At 43.5% G+C, this 15,742-nt stretch overlaps 1 protein-coding gene across 4 annotated transcripts in view; it reads right to left on the bottom strand.

Moving 5' to 3' along the window:
* Nucleotides 1-304: 304 nt before the first annotated feature.
* The window catches only part of LOC104922557 (pleckstrin homology domain-containing family G member 1), a 71,056-nt gene continuing 55,618 nt past the window's right edge, over nucleotides 305-15,742 (bottom strand). For all 4 annotated transcript variants that reach the window (XM_027284101.1, XM_027284100.1, XM_027284099.1 and 1 more), the window contains exons 5-17: nucleotides 11,464-11,510; nucleotides 9,241-9,391; nucleotides 8,741-8,872; nucleotides 7,710-7,892; nucleotides 7,508-7,603; nucleotides 7,067-7,153; nucleotides 6,631-6,664; nucleotides 6,420-6,512; nucleotides 6,261-6,322; nucleotides 5,997-6,182; nucleotides 5,773-5,892; nucleotides 3,817-5,680; nucleotides 305-3,356 (exon numbers count right to left, since the gene is read on the bottom strand). In XM_027284101.1, coding sequence (XP_027139902.1) covers nucleotides 2,353-3,356; nucleotides 3,817-5,680; nucleotides 5,773-5,892; nucleotides 5,997-6,182; nucleotides 6,261-6,322; nucleotides 6,420-6,512; nucleotides 6,631-6,664; nucleotides 7,067-7,153; nucleotides 7,508-7,603; nucleotides 7,710-7,892; nucleotides 8,741-8,872; nucleotides 9,241-9,391; nucleotides 11,464-11,510 — 4,059 coding nt within the window. In that variant the 3' untranslated portion in view covers nucleotides 305-2,352. The remainder of the gene's footprint in view (nucleotides 3,357-3,816; nucleotides 5,681-5,772; nucleotides 5,893-5,996; nucleotides 6,183-6,260; nucleotides 6,323-6,419; nucleotides 6,513-6,630; nucleotides 6,665-7,066; nucleotides 7,154-7,507; nucleotides 7,604-7,709; nucleotides 7,893-8,740; nucleotides 8,873-9,240; nucleotides 9,392-11,463; nucleotides 11,511-15,742) is intronic.

The raw sequence follows: 15,742 nt of genomic DNA, 5'->3' as shown, positions 1-15,742 counted from the left end.
CCACCAAGCATTATGTTGAAACCTCAGGATGCCTTCCATATCATATTTTGCCTGAGAATATAAAGAGATATCTCTGTAATGTAATGAAAACAGACACCTACTTACTATAAAATAAGTGGGGAATTAATTATGTTCATCTCCCACTAGCTATACTCTTATAATATCTAACAAAACAAGGTTTCTGTTTGTGTTATTATCCCTCAAAGGAAAAGTAATGTTCCCCTGAATTGTAACCACCTGTTGTTTAATATCCTTTTCAATAAGGTGACATATTTGTTCAGCGACAACCACAAAAACACAGAGATGAGTTTAATCTGATTTTATTACCTCCAATACATTGTTTTTGTTGAGCAATGACAACTAGGCAGTTAAAAAAATACAGTACACTTAACTTAAACATTAAAGCATTATAAAGCATACCTATGGCATACAAGAATAACTTTCCTAAAATGTACATCTTTACAAAGTGTTTACAAATAAAACGTAAAAAAGACAGAAAAGTGCAAAACAGAGTCACTGAAGACTGACGATCGATCCCCACCAGTGAAACAGGACAAAAATGTACAATGAAAAAAAAAACACATACTTCATATTCGTAACTTGTTTTTGATGCACATTTCCTGATATGAACAGTAGGCCATATTGTGCTTTTCAACTTTTCACGTGTTATTGTGATTCTGGAACTTAAACGTATTAAGCAGTGCGTGATAGAAAAACCCACTTCTGAAAATATTCACAGTATTCGATTCAAATTTTGTCTGCACCCCTATAACTGAATAAAACCATCTTTTAATAAATATATTTTAATTTATTTTACAACTTGTCTGTGGCTTGGAGTAATAGTGACGAGTGGCCAAAATAACAGGGATAAAATAAATAGGACACCTATAGTGAATTTTTTTTAAAGAGTGAGTGGTGAATACTGGGTATGCTTCCAGGGGAGAGAACAACAACTGTGCTGTATGAACCTTTTTTGAAGTGACTGACAACAATCTAACTGTAAGTGTGGATGTAATATCAGTAGTGTGACAGTGTCCCATAACGTAAACAAAGTAAACAAACAGTTGACTATCCGTTTGAAGAAAAAAATATACACCAAATACAGTACTGTATTCTTTACTGTAGCCTTCGTGGTCCCTCTTAAAAAAAATGAGTATGATTGAAAAAAGAAACACATCGTCCACTTGTTGAGATGCACATTTCACTCTAACGTGATAGACGTCCTCAGACCGTAACACATAAAACATCTCTGATTTACTCTCAAAATAAATATCAAGTCCTACAGTTCCTTATAGATTATCTAAAATATCAGCATCTTCTCTTGATTTTAAAGCGTGATACCCTAGTGATGACAAAGGTGGCAGGTAGAGTGAAATACAATAACTTCAATTAGACTTACAGCTCTAAGTCTAGTTATACTTAACTTATTGGATCTTTGTAAATCGCCAACATGTTTTTCTTTACAGTTGCATCCTTTTTTTTTTGTTGCACTTATTGCTAAAAAAAGCTGTTAAAAGTGACAATCTAGCCTGAGTAGCAAATCTGAAGATTGCAAATTTGAACTGCTGCATTTTCAGAACCTTGTTTTGATAGTGTAAGCACAATTAAAAACACTAGCCACCACTGTGGTTCACCGCTCCTATACAGGTTAAGATTAACTAGTGCCGAAAATGCAGTTAAAATAACCTTAACAACAAATTAAAAGAAAGAAAGAGCTTGAAGACTCCTGACGTGGTAAGTCGAGATTCACCAAAGATCATCAGATTTTTGATGTTTTGTACTTCGGTTTGAGATGTTGGGCACAGAAGAGATTCTATTTCTTAAACTCGGTAACAGATATTCTGAACTACTGTATCTGTACAAAAGTTTATTGGCACAAGTCCTCCAGCAGAATCAATTCCCACGACTCCAATTATCTCCACACGTAAAGCAATAAAAGAGTTCCTTTCAATATTAAAACCCATTCAGTCACACTGAATGCCTTTACGAACAACTGAGAACGTTTCGCTTTGATCACTTCTTGTTAACCTTTCTTCACCAGGACATAAATGAAAAGACAGTTTGAACCAGGAAGTGCTAAGGCAGCTCACATGCAGGCTTTGATGTGGCATTTTGACTAATAATAGTGACCTATTGTGCATTTTACATTGAAGCCCTGTAATAGAGAGAGTTTAGTTGTTGGAAATATGTGTGCAATCCAAGAAATTGCTTCTGATCTATGTTGAGATATGTGTCATGTATGTTTGTTTTGATGTTGAACGGTGTAGGGCATTCAAGGCAAAGCAGCAGTGTCCCTTTTGTTGCTATATGCTGTATATTTGTATATATTTGGCTTTTAGTTGTCTTATAGACTCAGGCAAAGCTACTAGAGCTCAGACACTGAAACTTCTCCCTCAGAGACTGGACGATTTTGGGTTGGCTCTGCTGTGGCTCGCTCCACAGGTACTTCTCCAGCTGCTCGCGGTCCAGAGACCTCAGCGGGTCGCAGGAGCGCGCCGGTGTGCATGGCAGACTCTGGGAGTGGACAAGACCTTTGTTCTGATTGGAAAGGACTGCCGAGCTGCCGTTCCGCTGTGCCAACCTGTCCTGCTCATGCTCTTGCTCGCACTCGTCCTCTGAGCGGATCTCTACATAGTCATCATCATCTTCCCCATTGTCCTTAAAATTAGCCAGGTAGTTCTGGGTGGCATTGAGTATGCTCAGTGCAGAAGCCCGGTTCAGGACCACCACCTGTTGACCATCGTGTAAAGTGAGGTCTGACTGTCCCTGGGTGGAGCGCTCTGGGAGGCTACTCTGCCGACCAGCACGACCCAGCATTGGGCCATGGAGTCTGTCTGTGGATCGAGCCACAGTGGGTCCGTTACATTTGGGCCCAGTTTGGTTCTTCTCCTGCTGCTGGCTGCCCAGAGAGCTGACTGACTGACAATGACTGGATGGGGAAGACTTTGAGGAGGGCAAAGATGGAGAGTTAAAGGAAGGATGTCTTTTAATGGAACTGTACACATGCTCCTCTTTTTCGCTTGGCGCCGTCATGCTCCATCTCTGGGATGGTGGGCTGGACGGAGAGGGAGGGAAGGTCTGGAGAGAAGGGATGGAGCAGGAGGAGGTAAGTCTGCGGTGCGGGGTAGAAGACGCTCGAGCGTCGTCTACCTCGCCGGGTGAGGACACAAAGCTGGCAAGCTCTCCGTTGCTGTAAGTGGAGTGGAGCCAGTCCTCCTCCAGGGAGGTCTCAGGCATTGACGGAGAATATGGCAGCCCTGGATGGGAGTGATGTGGGGTAGCCTGACCAGCTGTACCAGGAGGATCCTTAAACATTACCTGGTCATAGAGCTGGGAGTACTCCGCTATCCTTGCACCTGAAATGGGAACACAAAGTAAAGAAGGTGTAAGTAGGGTATGCAAGTATAATTCTTTAAACTGCAATATCATTTTTGGGGGCAGCAGAAACTATCTGTGAACATCAATTTTGACAGAGAGTAAACCAAAACACTAAAGTCGCGGCCTGGAAAACCCAAACATGGAGCTTGAAATATACAAATATACAAATATAGTCACGTCCAGGGATGTACTGATCTGATCTGCTAGATGCTGACCTTATTAAGCTGTCTGGGTATCGTCCAGAGAATACCAACACCAGAAAACATGTCTTCACCTAGACTAAAAAGACTAATATCTAAGAAAAAATCCAATTAAAAAAAAAATCACAGATACTAAATTTAGGAAAAAAGTATTGAAGGATGCCCTGAGTTAGGGTACTGCATTCCTAATCATGACTATCAACAGTATTAGTTCTGAGAGCTAAATGTTTTGAGTTACCTATAGCAGCGCCCCCTTGTTTCTTCTCTTCTAAGATGGCTGCCAGATCTTTCTGCTTCTTCTCAGCTCTGGTCCGACTACAAGCGTCTCCAGGGTCCATGCTCCTCATGCGCAGTAGTTGGTTGGCTTTCTTGATCTTCTGGCTATACTGTCGTGCCATCAGAAACACCCGGCTCTTTGATTTATCCATCAGATCAAGGGGGAAGTCCACAGATTCACCCAGCAGAAGAGAGGAGGAGGCCAGGGGTGAGTCCAGTCCTGCCAGCTCCCCTGGAAACAAGTTATGAAGGTCCTTGAGGGGATTATCTCTCGGAGATGTGCTTCGTTGAGGAAGCTCCACCAGGTCGTCGTCCTCTAGGCGGAAGCTGCCGCTGCTGAGGCGAGCCAGTCTTTTACGAATGTTCTTAACTGTGCCTGGGAGGGGCTCTGGGGCGACAGGAGGGGGGCGTGATGTAGGAGGAGGGCTATGGTTTTCTTCTGCAGGGATGCCTTCACTTTGAGGTTCAGGGAGGTTGATGACTGGGATGGTGAATGACGGTATGGAGGTAACAGGTGGGGATTTAGGCTGATGTGATGGGGGACTCTTGGTCGGAGGGCTGGCTGCTTGAGAGCTCATTACAGCGGCGGTCTTTGTCGGGCTGTTTTTCACTGAGGAAACCTTCTTCTTAGGCGACTCACTGGCACTAACAGGGAAGGCTGCGGGGAGTCTATCAGCTTTCTTCTCGTTGCTCTTGATGTAGTTTTCCAGGTCGTTCCAGATCTCGTCGACCTGCTCTGACATCTTATCCCCTTTTTGTGAGCGCTGAGAGAAAGTCTCGGAGGCGGAGGAGGAGGAATAATCTGGCTCAGAGGAACAAGGGACATTGTGGGAGGCTTCCGGTCCTTCATCCTCTCCAAAGTGGAGGCTCTCCTCAGATATAAACCCTCTAAGGCTTTCAGTCAGGTCTTGTTCAGAGGCCAGCAGACTGTCCCTCTCTTGTTGTAGTTTGCTGGCTTCATTGATTGCTTTATTCTCTGTTGATGGGGGCTCCCTAAAGCAGATGGTGTCATAGATGTTCTCCTCTACTATCTTGAGGTCACATGTCCCAAATGACCTCCCCTCCTGTGTGGAGGACCTGTTGCTCTCTGAGGAACTATCTGGTTCAATCATCGGCTCTGTGATTACTGGAACTTCTGGAGCACTTAGTACCCTCGCTGCTTGGCTCTGGGTACCCTGTACATTTGTAGATGTTTCTTTCCGTGACTGGATTTCCTCAGGGTCTCTTCTGACCAGGCCCATGCTCTTAAGGTCCTCATAGCTAATGTTGTCATACACATTTTCAATATCATCCAGCGTCAGCTGCTCAGCTGAAGACGATCCAGATATGTCATTGCTGGATGATTCAGTGTGGATCGTATCCAAGTTGCTATTGCCAGACTGGTCATCATCGGGACTCTGTCGAGCCTCTGTAGCCTTCTCCCCTGCACTGCTCGCCCTCCGCAAGACTCTGCCTCCACTGGGTGGAGGGTCAACCTGCACAGTGGGAACTTGTTCGACGTGCCAACTGCAAGGCCGAGCTGTCTTGGGTGACGAGGTGGCCTCTGACCTCTCCGTGGGCACCTCTGGTTCCGGTCCACTTGGCTCTGTGGGGACAAACATCTGGTAGATGTCCTCATCCTCATCATCAGGCTGCATGGTTCTCTGGCGGGTGGGGAACATGGCCCTGCGAGCACGGTGGTCTGCCCAGATATTCCTCACAGAATGGTCACTTTCTGTGACTATGACAGAGGGAATGGGTGACTCTGGAGGTTCCTCCATCACATGAGGTGTCCTGAGAAGTGGTGGGTGGTGACTTCCTTCCCTCACTAGAGATTCTCTGGCTCTCTGCAGTAAAGGGAAGCAGAAGTCGTTGTTAGGCGAGGCAGTCTTTTAGATAGAGGTGGATCAAACTGGCAAGGTGTATTTGTGATCGATACCTGTAGGTCTGAAGAGCTCATGTTGAAGGTTTTCCACTGTTCTATACTATCGACAGATGCCTGAGGGTTCAGCCTCTTCCTGCTGCTTTTTCCAGGGACTCGCAGGCGCTTCCCACCTCCCTGAATGGAGAGTTTTTCAGCATTAACAACATGTCTGAAGTCTGAAACCTTCATTTAATGTGTATATATAATAAACATCACTCCTTGGGCAGCTATAAACTCACCAGGCCACTGTCATCTTCATCATCAGCATCTTGCTGATGTGGTTCCTCTTCTCGGTCACTGTGGTCATAGTGATCGCCGGGGTCGAGTGACTCCTGTGATTGGTTGATGAGGCTGCGGCTGCGACCGATAGTGCCCAAAGCCAGCTGGGACACTGGTGAGAGCAGGGTGGCACCCAGACTTGTTCGCTGGAGAGAAAGAGTTTAGTTTAGTTTACTCATGCTTCTCAACCTTCAAACTCGTCATCGGCTCTGGTTATCACTCACCTTCTCACCATCGGCGTTGGCAGCATTTTGCTTTGCATTCTTCAATAATTTGGATAGAGGTTCTGAGAAGTCAAACAAATAAATAATTGATAAATTCTTACAGTTCGACATTAAGAGGTGTGGGTTTTTAAATTAACTATAATTTTTTGAATGTCTTACCTTTCCTGCGTCCTCTACGAGGGGTAGGACCCTCCTTGGTCTGAGAGGAATCCTTCTTGTCCCCATCGGGACTGTAATGAAACCCGGGATGATCTGGAGACATGACAGAAGATGTCACACAACAAATACATGATATTAAAATGCATTAAACCAATGGCAATATTTAAGAAATGAATATTCCAACATAAATATTACATAAATTGGCACTTACGCATTGCATCCATCTCCAAAATTGCTTGCTTAGCCTGGAATTCAAATAATAAAACAAGGATGAGTTCAACAGCTTAGATTATACATGCCACTAGGTGGCGCCACATGACAGATGTGGGCTGGCTCAACAATTTTGCTCAGCTTTGACTCTTAACAGGCAGCCCCTTTATGTAATCGCAGTGAACTTTCTCAGTGACCTTCAACCCTGGAGAGAAATCCTCAATTTCCACTTGCACACGGCCTAAGGCCGGCGAAGAGACAGACAAGTGATTGTGCTTGAATGTAAATAAATGAGTGGAAGAACACATGAAAGGAGAAAAAGATGGAGATGAGGGAGAAAGGAAGTGGGAGCGAGAGGGAGTGACATTTCCAATACATCCCACTCAAAGTCTGTGTTTACGCCATCAGTGAACTGTCCGGAGATGAGCTGATCTTACCTTGGCAGGGATTTTGGCCGGATGGTTTTCAAGTATAAGTCTCTTGAGGTGTAAGATCCACATACGCTTGTCTTGCTGTGATTTGGCCTGAGGGTAGAGAGGAGATAATATTAGACATGCACTTTAAAAGAAGGCTTAGGGAGTTGGGATAACCCCCTAAACATTTGGAAAATGGCTTTGTTACGTCAGACAGATTATCTTATATTTTTAAGCGCTTGTCCAAAACACAGCGGTTAGGTAACAACAATGGTCGCATTAGCCTCAAACATGTCTGAGCAACACACCGAGGTAAGACCGGGCGCTCTACAAAATAATTAGACACCTGCAAATAATCGTCACACTTTCTGATTGCACTCTTGCACAATGCTCAAACAAAACATGCAATTATATTCACAAAGACTTCTGTTATGATGTATACCCTCTTATGCAATGTTGTTATACCTGGACTGTGTGCTGAAGTTTGGGATTCTTGTAGTGAAACACACTGAAACTCAGCGGTTCTTTAGGAATAACCTCCACCAGCATCAGGTTGCAGCACTGCAAAGACAGATAGGAAGTCGGGTTTAAAACACTTACTCAGAAGAGAAGTTTGTATATTTAGTGCCTCTGCGGGACATGTTACACTTCAAGTAGCGTGACTGACCAGGATGTGGGCCTTGTACGTGTAGGTTTCTTCTCGTTTCTTGGTAATGAGCAGAAGCTTGTCGAACAGGAAGAGAGTTCTCTCGTTTTTGGCTCGCTGCAGACGAAACGTTCCTTCAAGAACCAACTCTCCGTAGCCGATCAGGTCAGGGCCCTTCCAGTTTGTCAGCAGGCTTTGGATTTCCTGCAGAAAGAAATGTTTGTTTTAACGTAGAGCAGAAAACTGTAAGAGGAAACAGATTGCAGAAAAACAAAACATCTGACCTACATGAAAATAAAGCTAAACTGATCTGGTTTTAGCAAAAATATGGGAGGAAAAAATGCAGAAAACGTGTGTAGCAGTGAGCAAAGGTGTTCAAAGAATAATCATCATAAACTTAATTTGTATAACACTTTTAACAGTGTTAGAAATCAAAGCAACAGAAAACCACAAGCAGATAAAGTTAAAACAATAAAATTATAAATGAATCCCGGAAAAGCTTTTTTAAAGAGGTGGAGGATAGAGGATGGAGGAGGAGGTCTGCTGTGCTCCTGGTTGGATGGAGAAACCAACTTAAGACAATAAAAACAAAAAGGTTGAAGTTAAAAAAAGAAAGGCAGGAGGGTGAGCATAAAAAAAAAGACAATGCAGAGGACAAAACAACAAAAACAGAACATTTCTATCGAGCCAATCCTTTCTCCAGACGCTGAGTATAAACTCTTCCACACACATTCCTGCATTCATCAGACCCTTCTGGCTCCCAGCTGATAAAAGAAACAGTCTTCTCTTTTATGTATCCTCCTCATGCAGGGCCATCATTAGCCCAGTGGAAAACACTGTGACTTGCGTAAGACACGGGGAGGATCAGAGCCTTGGCTGGTTCAAACCTAGAGTTCACATAGCTGTTCTGCAGAACAATAAAAGTATCGGCTCCCTGAAAGACTCGAAACTACTGTGTCTGTTTTAGTGAGAGGAATAATAAGAGACATGGAAAGGGTGCAGGTTCACACACTCAGCATTTAATGTGTTCTTTTTTTCTTATTTTGTCGTACCTGCAACCTAACGGCGTGCTCATGTTTCCTCTTCATGTCATTGATGTGCCAGGCCACTCTCTGCATGGTGTCTATGGCTTCCTGCACAACCTCATAAGTCTCTGTGTCCTTCTCCATGTGGTTGGCTATCTCCTGCATAGACGACACACACACAAGGCTGGAGTCAGCATTTGAACACACTCGTATGCATGTACGCTCACACAGGTTTAGGCAAAGGGATGCACTTATAATAAAGGGAACCGAGTGTGCACATAAACTCACACTCCTGCATGTACTCTAATGCAAGCACATGTACGTACACAGGAACATACACACTGAGCACCATATGGCTACAACATTTGGCTTCTCCAGTGGAGACCGTCATCGGGAGCTAAGTCAGAAATGATTCAACCGCACGCATTCATTTGTATCAGTATAGATAAAAACATTAGCTTGGGTGCCTCGCATTTCTGTGGCTAAGAAGTAATTGTTTGTGATAGACAGATGACAGGCTGACGTACATGCAGCAGTAGGTGGTACTTGAGGATCCTCTGCACTGGCTTGAGCAGGTAGGAGCCCAGGGGCAAGGAGTGTCTCAGAGATTCCTGCCGCTCGCGGAAAAACTTGGCCAACGCCTTGTTCCTCATGCACTCTGTTAGCACAGCCACCGACCTGCGGAGACCAGACACAGCGCATAAGATGTCAGGGGTGTGTTGTAAATGTAATTTGACAGTAATGACAAAAAAATTCACACCTATATGAAAACACAGAGTGGAAACATTATGAAGATCTCCATCCATCTGTTTGTGATTTCTTGAAATTAATATCACATTATAGTATTTTTATTATATATATGGCAAATATGTGCAAAATAACACATTAAATAACATTCTATATACACAAGCTACGGTTATGGTTAACTATATGTACCAGTTGTGATGCTCATGAACCCATGTACTACACTGCGCATGCCTATACAGTCATGAAGTATTTAAATCTAAGGAGAGCTTCACATCATGTGTGTCTTAAAACAATACTCACATTCATACATGTACATTCAAACAGTGTTTGCATGCTATAATCTTTCCTTCTGTTCATACTGACAATTAATGTGCGTCTAGCAGAACTTATGGGGGACAAAAATGTTTTGTGCAAAAATAAAGTTCATCAATATGAAGCCTCGGCAGTAGATCTGGAAGATACCCACCTTATTAGACTAACACAGACTGCCGGAGCTTCATATTAACTTCAGATTAATTTTGGAATATATTTTTTCACAGGGCTGGACTGTAGATTCTGTCCCTCATCACTTCCTTTGGAAGGACATTTCTAAATATCTTTTCATGGCCAGTAAAAACAGTGCTGGTCAATAAATGTTAATAGCAGTTTATCGTTCAGTCCTATGTCAGCATCAGATCTGCATCTCGAGTTACATTTGATGCTTTTTTTTTTTGTTTTCCTAGACAGTGTGAGCTGATTTTTCATATTCTACTAAAAACAGCAGCAGCTTGTAGAGACCTGAATTTACTGGTCACTGGAACTGGTTTGCTGCGTGACCTACTGGGGAAGAAAGAGGCTTTTTCATGAACAAATGTAGGCTGTATGTGCGTGTGTGTGTGTGTGTGCGCATACGCAAGCACAGTGGAAAAAGACGGACAAGGTCGGTTGTGAATTGCCTAAAACTTTGCCTTTCTTCTGTGTCTTTGTGCGTGTGTGTGTGTGTGTGTGTGCGCGCGCGCATGCATGTGCATGTCTGCATGCCTAAATTCCAGTGAAGCTCCACACAGGCCTCACATTGTTCTGGAGGAAACCCGACCTTAGAGCTCAGCATGACCATGATACATCTGCAGCCTCCGTGTGTGTGTGTGTGTGTGTGTGTATGTGTGTGTGTGTGTCTCCCATGTGTGTGTGTGTCTGTCGTGTGTGACCTTGGTTGGGGTCACCAGCTGTGGTGTGGATGTGGGAGAGGGTCTATCTCAAACAGCTGACAATAGTCCCTTTACACACATGCACGCGCACACACACGCACACACACACAATCAGCATTCAATTAGTCATCATTAGCCTGTAAAAGGTTTCGTCCCCCACGTGCCTTTCTTATCATATTCTGTGAAAGAAAAATGGTAGCCGGAGGAGAAGGTGTGTAGGCGCAGTATGTCTTAGCATGATGAATAGCCTCATGTGTCAGCCTATTTAATCACACACAATATAATATATATTTATATAAATATAAATAAACTCCACATGATTCCTCCCAAAGCGATTAACACAGGTGTCCCAAAGGACCAACACTCACACACAAAGCTTAATAAAACATTAACAGCGTTAGGTATGATAAGGCGACAGCCATAATACCCCATCTGTCAGCGTGTAACTCCGTCAAGAGGCAGCAAATAAAAGAATGGAAGGGGGGGGAAAAAAAATGGAGTGCGAGAGGGAGGGAGGGAGGAAAAGAGGGAGAGACCCTGAGGCACAACTGAAGGTAGACACTTTGACTCCTGCTGAGGTGGCTTCTATGGAGCGTGTCGGTTTGTCAGGGAGGGAACAGAAAGGTAATGCATTTATCGACGTACACAATGGAGCCATGTGAGACGCTGGGAAGATAGTATGTGGAGGTGAGATCAAGATAGGATGACAATGACAAGAAGAAGAAGAAGAAGAAGATGGGTTTTTGTACAGTAGACTGAATAAACACACACACACACACACACACACACACACACACACTGTGGTTGTCGTCTTACCGTGGGTAGTTGGTGCAGTACTGTGTGTAAATGTGGAATTCTTCACTCTGTAAAACACAACAAAGACATCATCATCAGTTGATGCATTACAGGAAACAGGATGAAGTGAAGATGTAGTGATGGCATGTTCAAGAGTGTGTGTGTGTGTGTGTGGGGGGGGCGTCTTGTTGATGAAATCAATGGCAGACAGGAAGAAACTGCAAAAGAATAACTATAACTAATGTTTTATGGCTCGTAAGTCAACATGTTTACGACTATTAGTATTTTTTCTATCCTCCTTTTAAAGCGCAGACATTTCTTGTTTTATGGCTGCATTAGGAATAAACTTTATGATCGCTGTTATTTGTATTTATGCGGATCACGCAGCTACGAAGCTTTTCATTCCAGACAGCCAGTTCATTTCTGTATGGTGAGAAAAACCAGTGATCACATCAGTGAACATCAGTTCGACATTAGTTTTTGTCAGTGTCACACTATTGTTTTCCACTCAGTAATGCTCCTTTGAGCAAACTTAAAGCAGACTTGACGCTCACAAAACTGGATTTAAAGTTTGAACACAATGGATGACCCTTTAAAGGTCGAGTTTTATCGTCCGTTTTCTGCCTCTTCATCACTACTTGAACTGTATCTGTGTGTGGCTTTGAAGACTGGCCGTTATTTCATGTTTACAGCTCTGCACACTCCGAGCCCACAGACAAGGCTTCCTCTCTCCTCTGCTGAACGCTACTAATTGAAAGTCAACGCTGTAGCTTATGATTAGCCTTCGTCCCGGCCTTTAAGTCTCTGTTGATCCCAACAGCCCTGAGCGCCCGGATTAAATATCCCCTCATACTTCATCGCCGCCCCTTTAATTGAGACTTTTCCCACCTTGCATGCCTCTCTGAACATCAAAGACATCAGAGATGGCATGACTTATCAAAGCGAGAACGAACCTCCGTCTCTCTCACAGACGTTCACGCTACCCTCCAGATTCCTGTGACACGTTTCCCATGTCATCTCTTCATCGATCTTTTATGGATGTTTAATTTCCCTTGCCTTCGTCCTCTCCATGCTCTCGTGGAGGCCTGAAGATGAACCCCCTTACTGTTGCATAACTGTGTCTAATTCAACTCTATTTCTGTCCATAAACACTCGGGGGTTGCAGGATGCAGGACAACTATCAGGAAGCGACATCATAAACACACAGGACAGATGACAGAAGTTTGTCCTGGTTCATAATGTACACCCACACACACCTACACACACATACATGCATGTATACATACATACAAAGCTATGTGGACATTTACAAACATTCTCCAACATGTGATTCGTAGTAAACTTAGAGTAATGTCTGTGAATGTTTTGCTTCTTGCTGTAGATAAATATACATTTCTATTCAACCTACCCACCAAAATATACTGGACACACACACACACACGCACGCAGACACACACTCTCATGATTTGTTAGCCTGAGGTGCTCCGTGGGAACCGTCCTAAATTGAAGAGCAGAGCTTTCCTCCTCGTCTCCAGCAGTCTGCCGCCACAGACCAGTCCTAAACACAACCAGATGTGCCACCATCGATTTGTGATGACACACACACACACACACACACACACACACACACACACACACACACACACACACACACACACACACACACACACACACGCACGCACGCACTAACACACACTTCTAATACACACGCTTAATACCCTTTCTGGACCGTGAACGCAAGACCGCAAGATACATAAATGCTTCTATGCAATAGAAATTTGTGCAGAGCATGCATGTCTGCACACACTCTTTGAACCAAGCAGACCCTGAAATAGCTCAGATCTATAATATACTTCCCTTTAAGAAATATATACAAGCTGTGGTTAAATCATATAATCAGTATATCAAAATGCTGCCTGTGGAGTTTTGAACTCCAGAATCAAACGTATCCCTCTCCAGAGCATCAGGCTTCAAATTATATAGAAAGTTTTTACTTTTCTGAGCTGTAGCTACTCACGGTAACACAGAGAAACAATTTTAAAAAAGTCATATATCAGCAGTTTTTCTTGTGATTTGTCGAGACTGGACTGGTCACAGTGAGTCATCAGATAAGTAGTGAACATGACAGATTACTAGGTGAGGGGGGGAAAAAAGAAAAAGCTTAAGACCTTGTTGTAATTGTGCCCTCAGTGCTTCAGTCAGCATGTAGCAACCCATAAAACTCTTTAAAGGCTTACTCAACACATAGCACAGTAGAACATGAGGATAGATAGCCAATTATCCAAGAGGGAGAAAAAAAAAAAAAGAGAGATTTACAACTCGGTCTGTCTGTTCTTCAAACACCGCGTTCGGTTGTGACTGTTGGCTGCTCGGACGAGAAACGCATTCGCCGCGTGTGCGTGCATTTCACAGCAGATAGTGAAAGAGAGGTTTAATGACTAACCTTCAACAACACAAAAGAACTGGAAATGGTTACTATAGTCTGGTTTGAACCCTTTTACCAGAAGTCATCCTGTGCAAGGACGAAGCCCCCCACGCGGATGTTAGCACTTGAATGTTTCAATGTAAAGGGGGAAGTGATGGTCAGCGGTGACTAAGTATTTCCAGGCAGTGGTCTGGCTGCAGCACTTATACAACTGTATTAAACATAATAAACCTTTGCTGCATGGTACTACTTCTAATACAGATTATTTTGGACATGTAAGCATGGAAACGTCTACAGGTGACGTTATAGTGTGTATACTTGGATTTTTTCTGAGCATTTTAAGCTTCTTATGCTGTTTCCAAGCCCAAAAGCACACTCTCTGTCATATGCAGGGTGTCTGCCTCCCAGTTTCCCTCTTGTTTTTCTTTCTATCTCTTCTGTCTGTCTCTGTGTGCGTTGCTGGGCGTGGCCTCTGGGTCCCTCTCACCTGCCTGATCACCTTCACCACCTGCGGCTCATCATCCAATCACCAGTGCCGCAGTTTAACCTCCCAGACTCCACTAAATCATTCCTTGCAGTAATAACGCTGTGGCTGAATCTAGTGCGTCTTCTCCAGTTTTTGTAAAAAAAAATTTTCCAGCCCTGCCTCGTTATCACTCCCTACTCTGGATATCAGCAACCACCAGCCCTGCATCATTTAAATCTCCTCACTACCTGACGCCCACCTTTCCCTGCACTATTAACCCCCTCTGGCTTTGTGAAATTAACCATTTGAACTATTCTCAGTCTCCAGTTGTGTTTGCACCTATGTTTTAAACAATAATAGTAAACTTCAGGATTAGTTTAATCAGTATAAACTATAATATGCCTGTTTTAGGCTCAATTTGATATATCAAAGGAGTCAAATTTAGGAGTATTTTGGGATTAAATCATGGCCACCATGTACACACCAGATTAAACCTCTGTACTGTAGATAAACTGTATTTATGCACATGAACTAACTGAGTCTTTGGTTGTTTTAAGTGTCAACATTACCTCATAGAAAGGTAGCAATAAGTAAATCTATGCGGGACACAGGTGGCTGGGAAAAACAGGTGGCTGTGTGTATGCAGTTGGGTAGGACCTGGAGCTCTTCCAGTAAAAAAATGAGAACAAGGTTTTAATGGTTTTAATGGACGTCTGCAGTACGAGTTGCATGAGAGAGAGAGAAGAGGCTCCAGGCAGGATATGATTTGGACTTCCAGAGGTGGAGTCTTACTTTCAGCTGGCTTTGACCCAAGTTAACCCTCTGGATAAACCACACAGATCATACCACCAGCGTTATACCAGAGTATTTCATCAGAAAGAAAGAATGTCAGAAAGCTGTCAGTATTTCCGTTTTTAATCAGCTTCTTTTTTTGTAACTGCAACATGAATCAGCCGGTTACAAGATGTCATCACACTGGTTTGTTTGTGGATCCCAGTTAATTATGCAGAGTGCTGCTGTGGGCTGCTATAAAATGGGTTTGTCTCAACAACAGCTGCTGTATTTAGGGAGTCTGTGACGATGATGGTCAGACAGTTGCTCTGTGGTATTGGGTGTAATTGCAGTCGGGTAGGGAGGGAATGTAAAGTGTTTAAGAGGAAGTGCTGGAATGCAGAACATTATCATGGGACATGCATGCAATCTTTTTTTTTTTAGGGCACGGCCAAGCGAGAAACACAGAACCAGTGATACCAGATCTGCTGAGTCCAGTTTTTTCTTGATGAAGCCCTGCTATTATCCCCCTCCTGTAAAAAGGTGAACACATAGTTGGACGGTCCTTAAAATGCCTCTGGAGTTATCCGCCCTCTCTGCCCTCCTGTTGCACTAAACGCCGACATTCCAACCAACAA

This window comes from Larimichthys crocea, chromosome XI (assembly GCF_000972845.2).
Source record: "Larimichthys crocea isolate SSNF chromosome XI, L_crocea_2.0, whole genome shotgun sequence".
Taxonomy (NCBI): Eukaryota; Metazoa; Chordata; class Actinopteri; family Sciaenidae; genus Larimichthys; species Larimichthys crocea.
The sequence above is the reverse complement of the archived record's forward strand: the minus strand, read 5'-3'. Positions and strand labels throughout refer to the sequence as shown.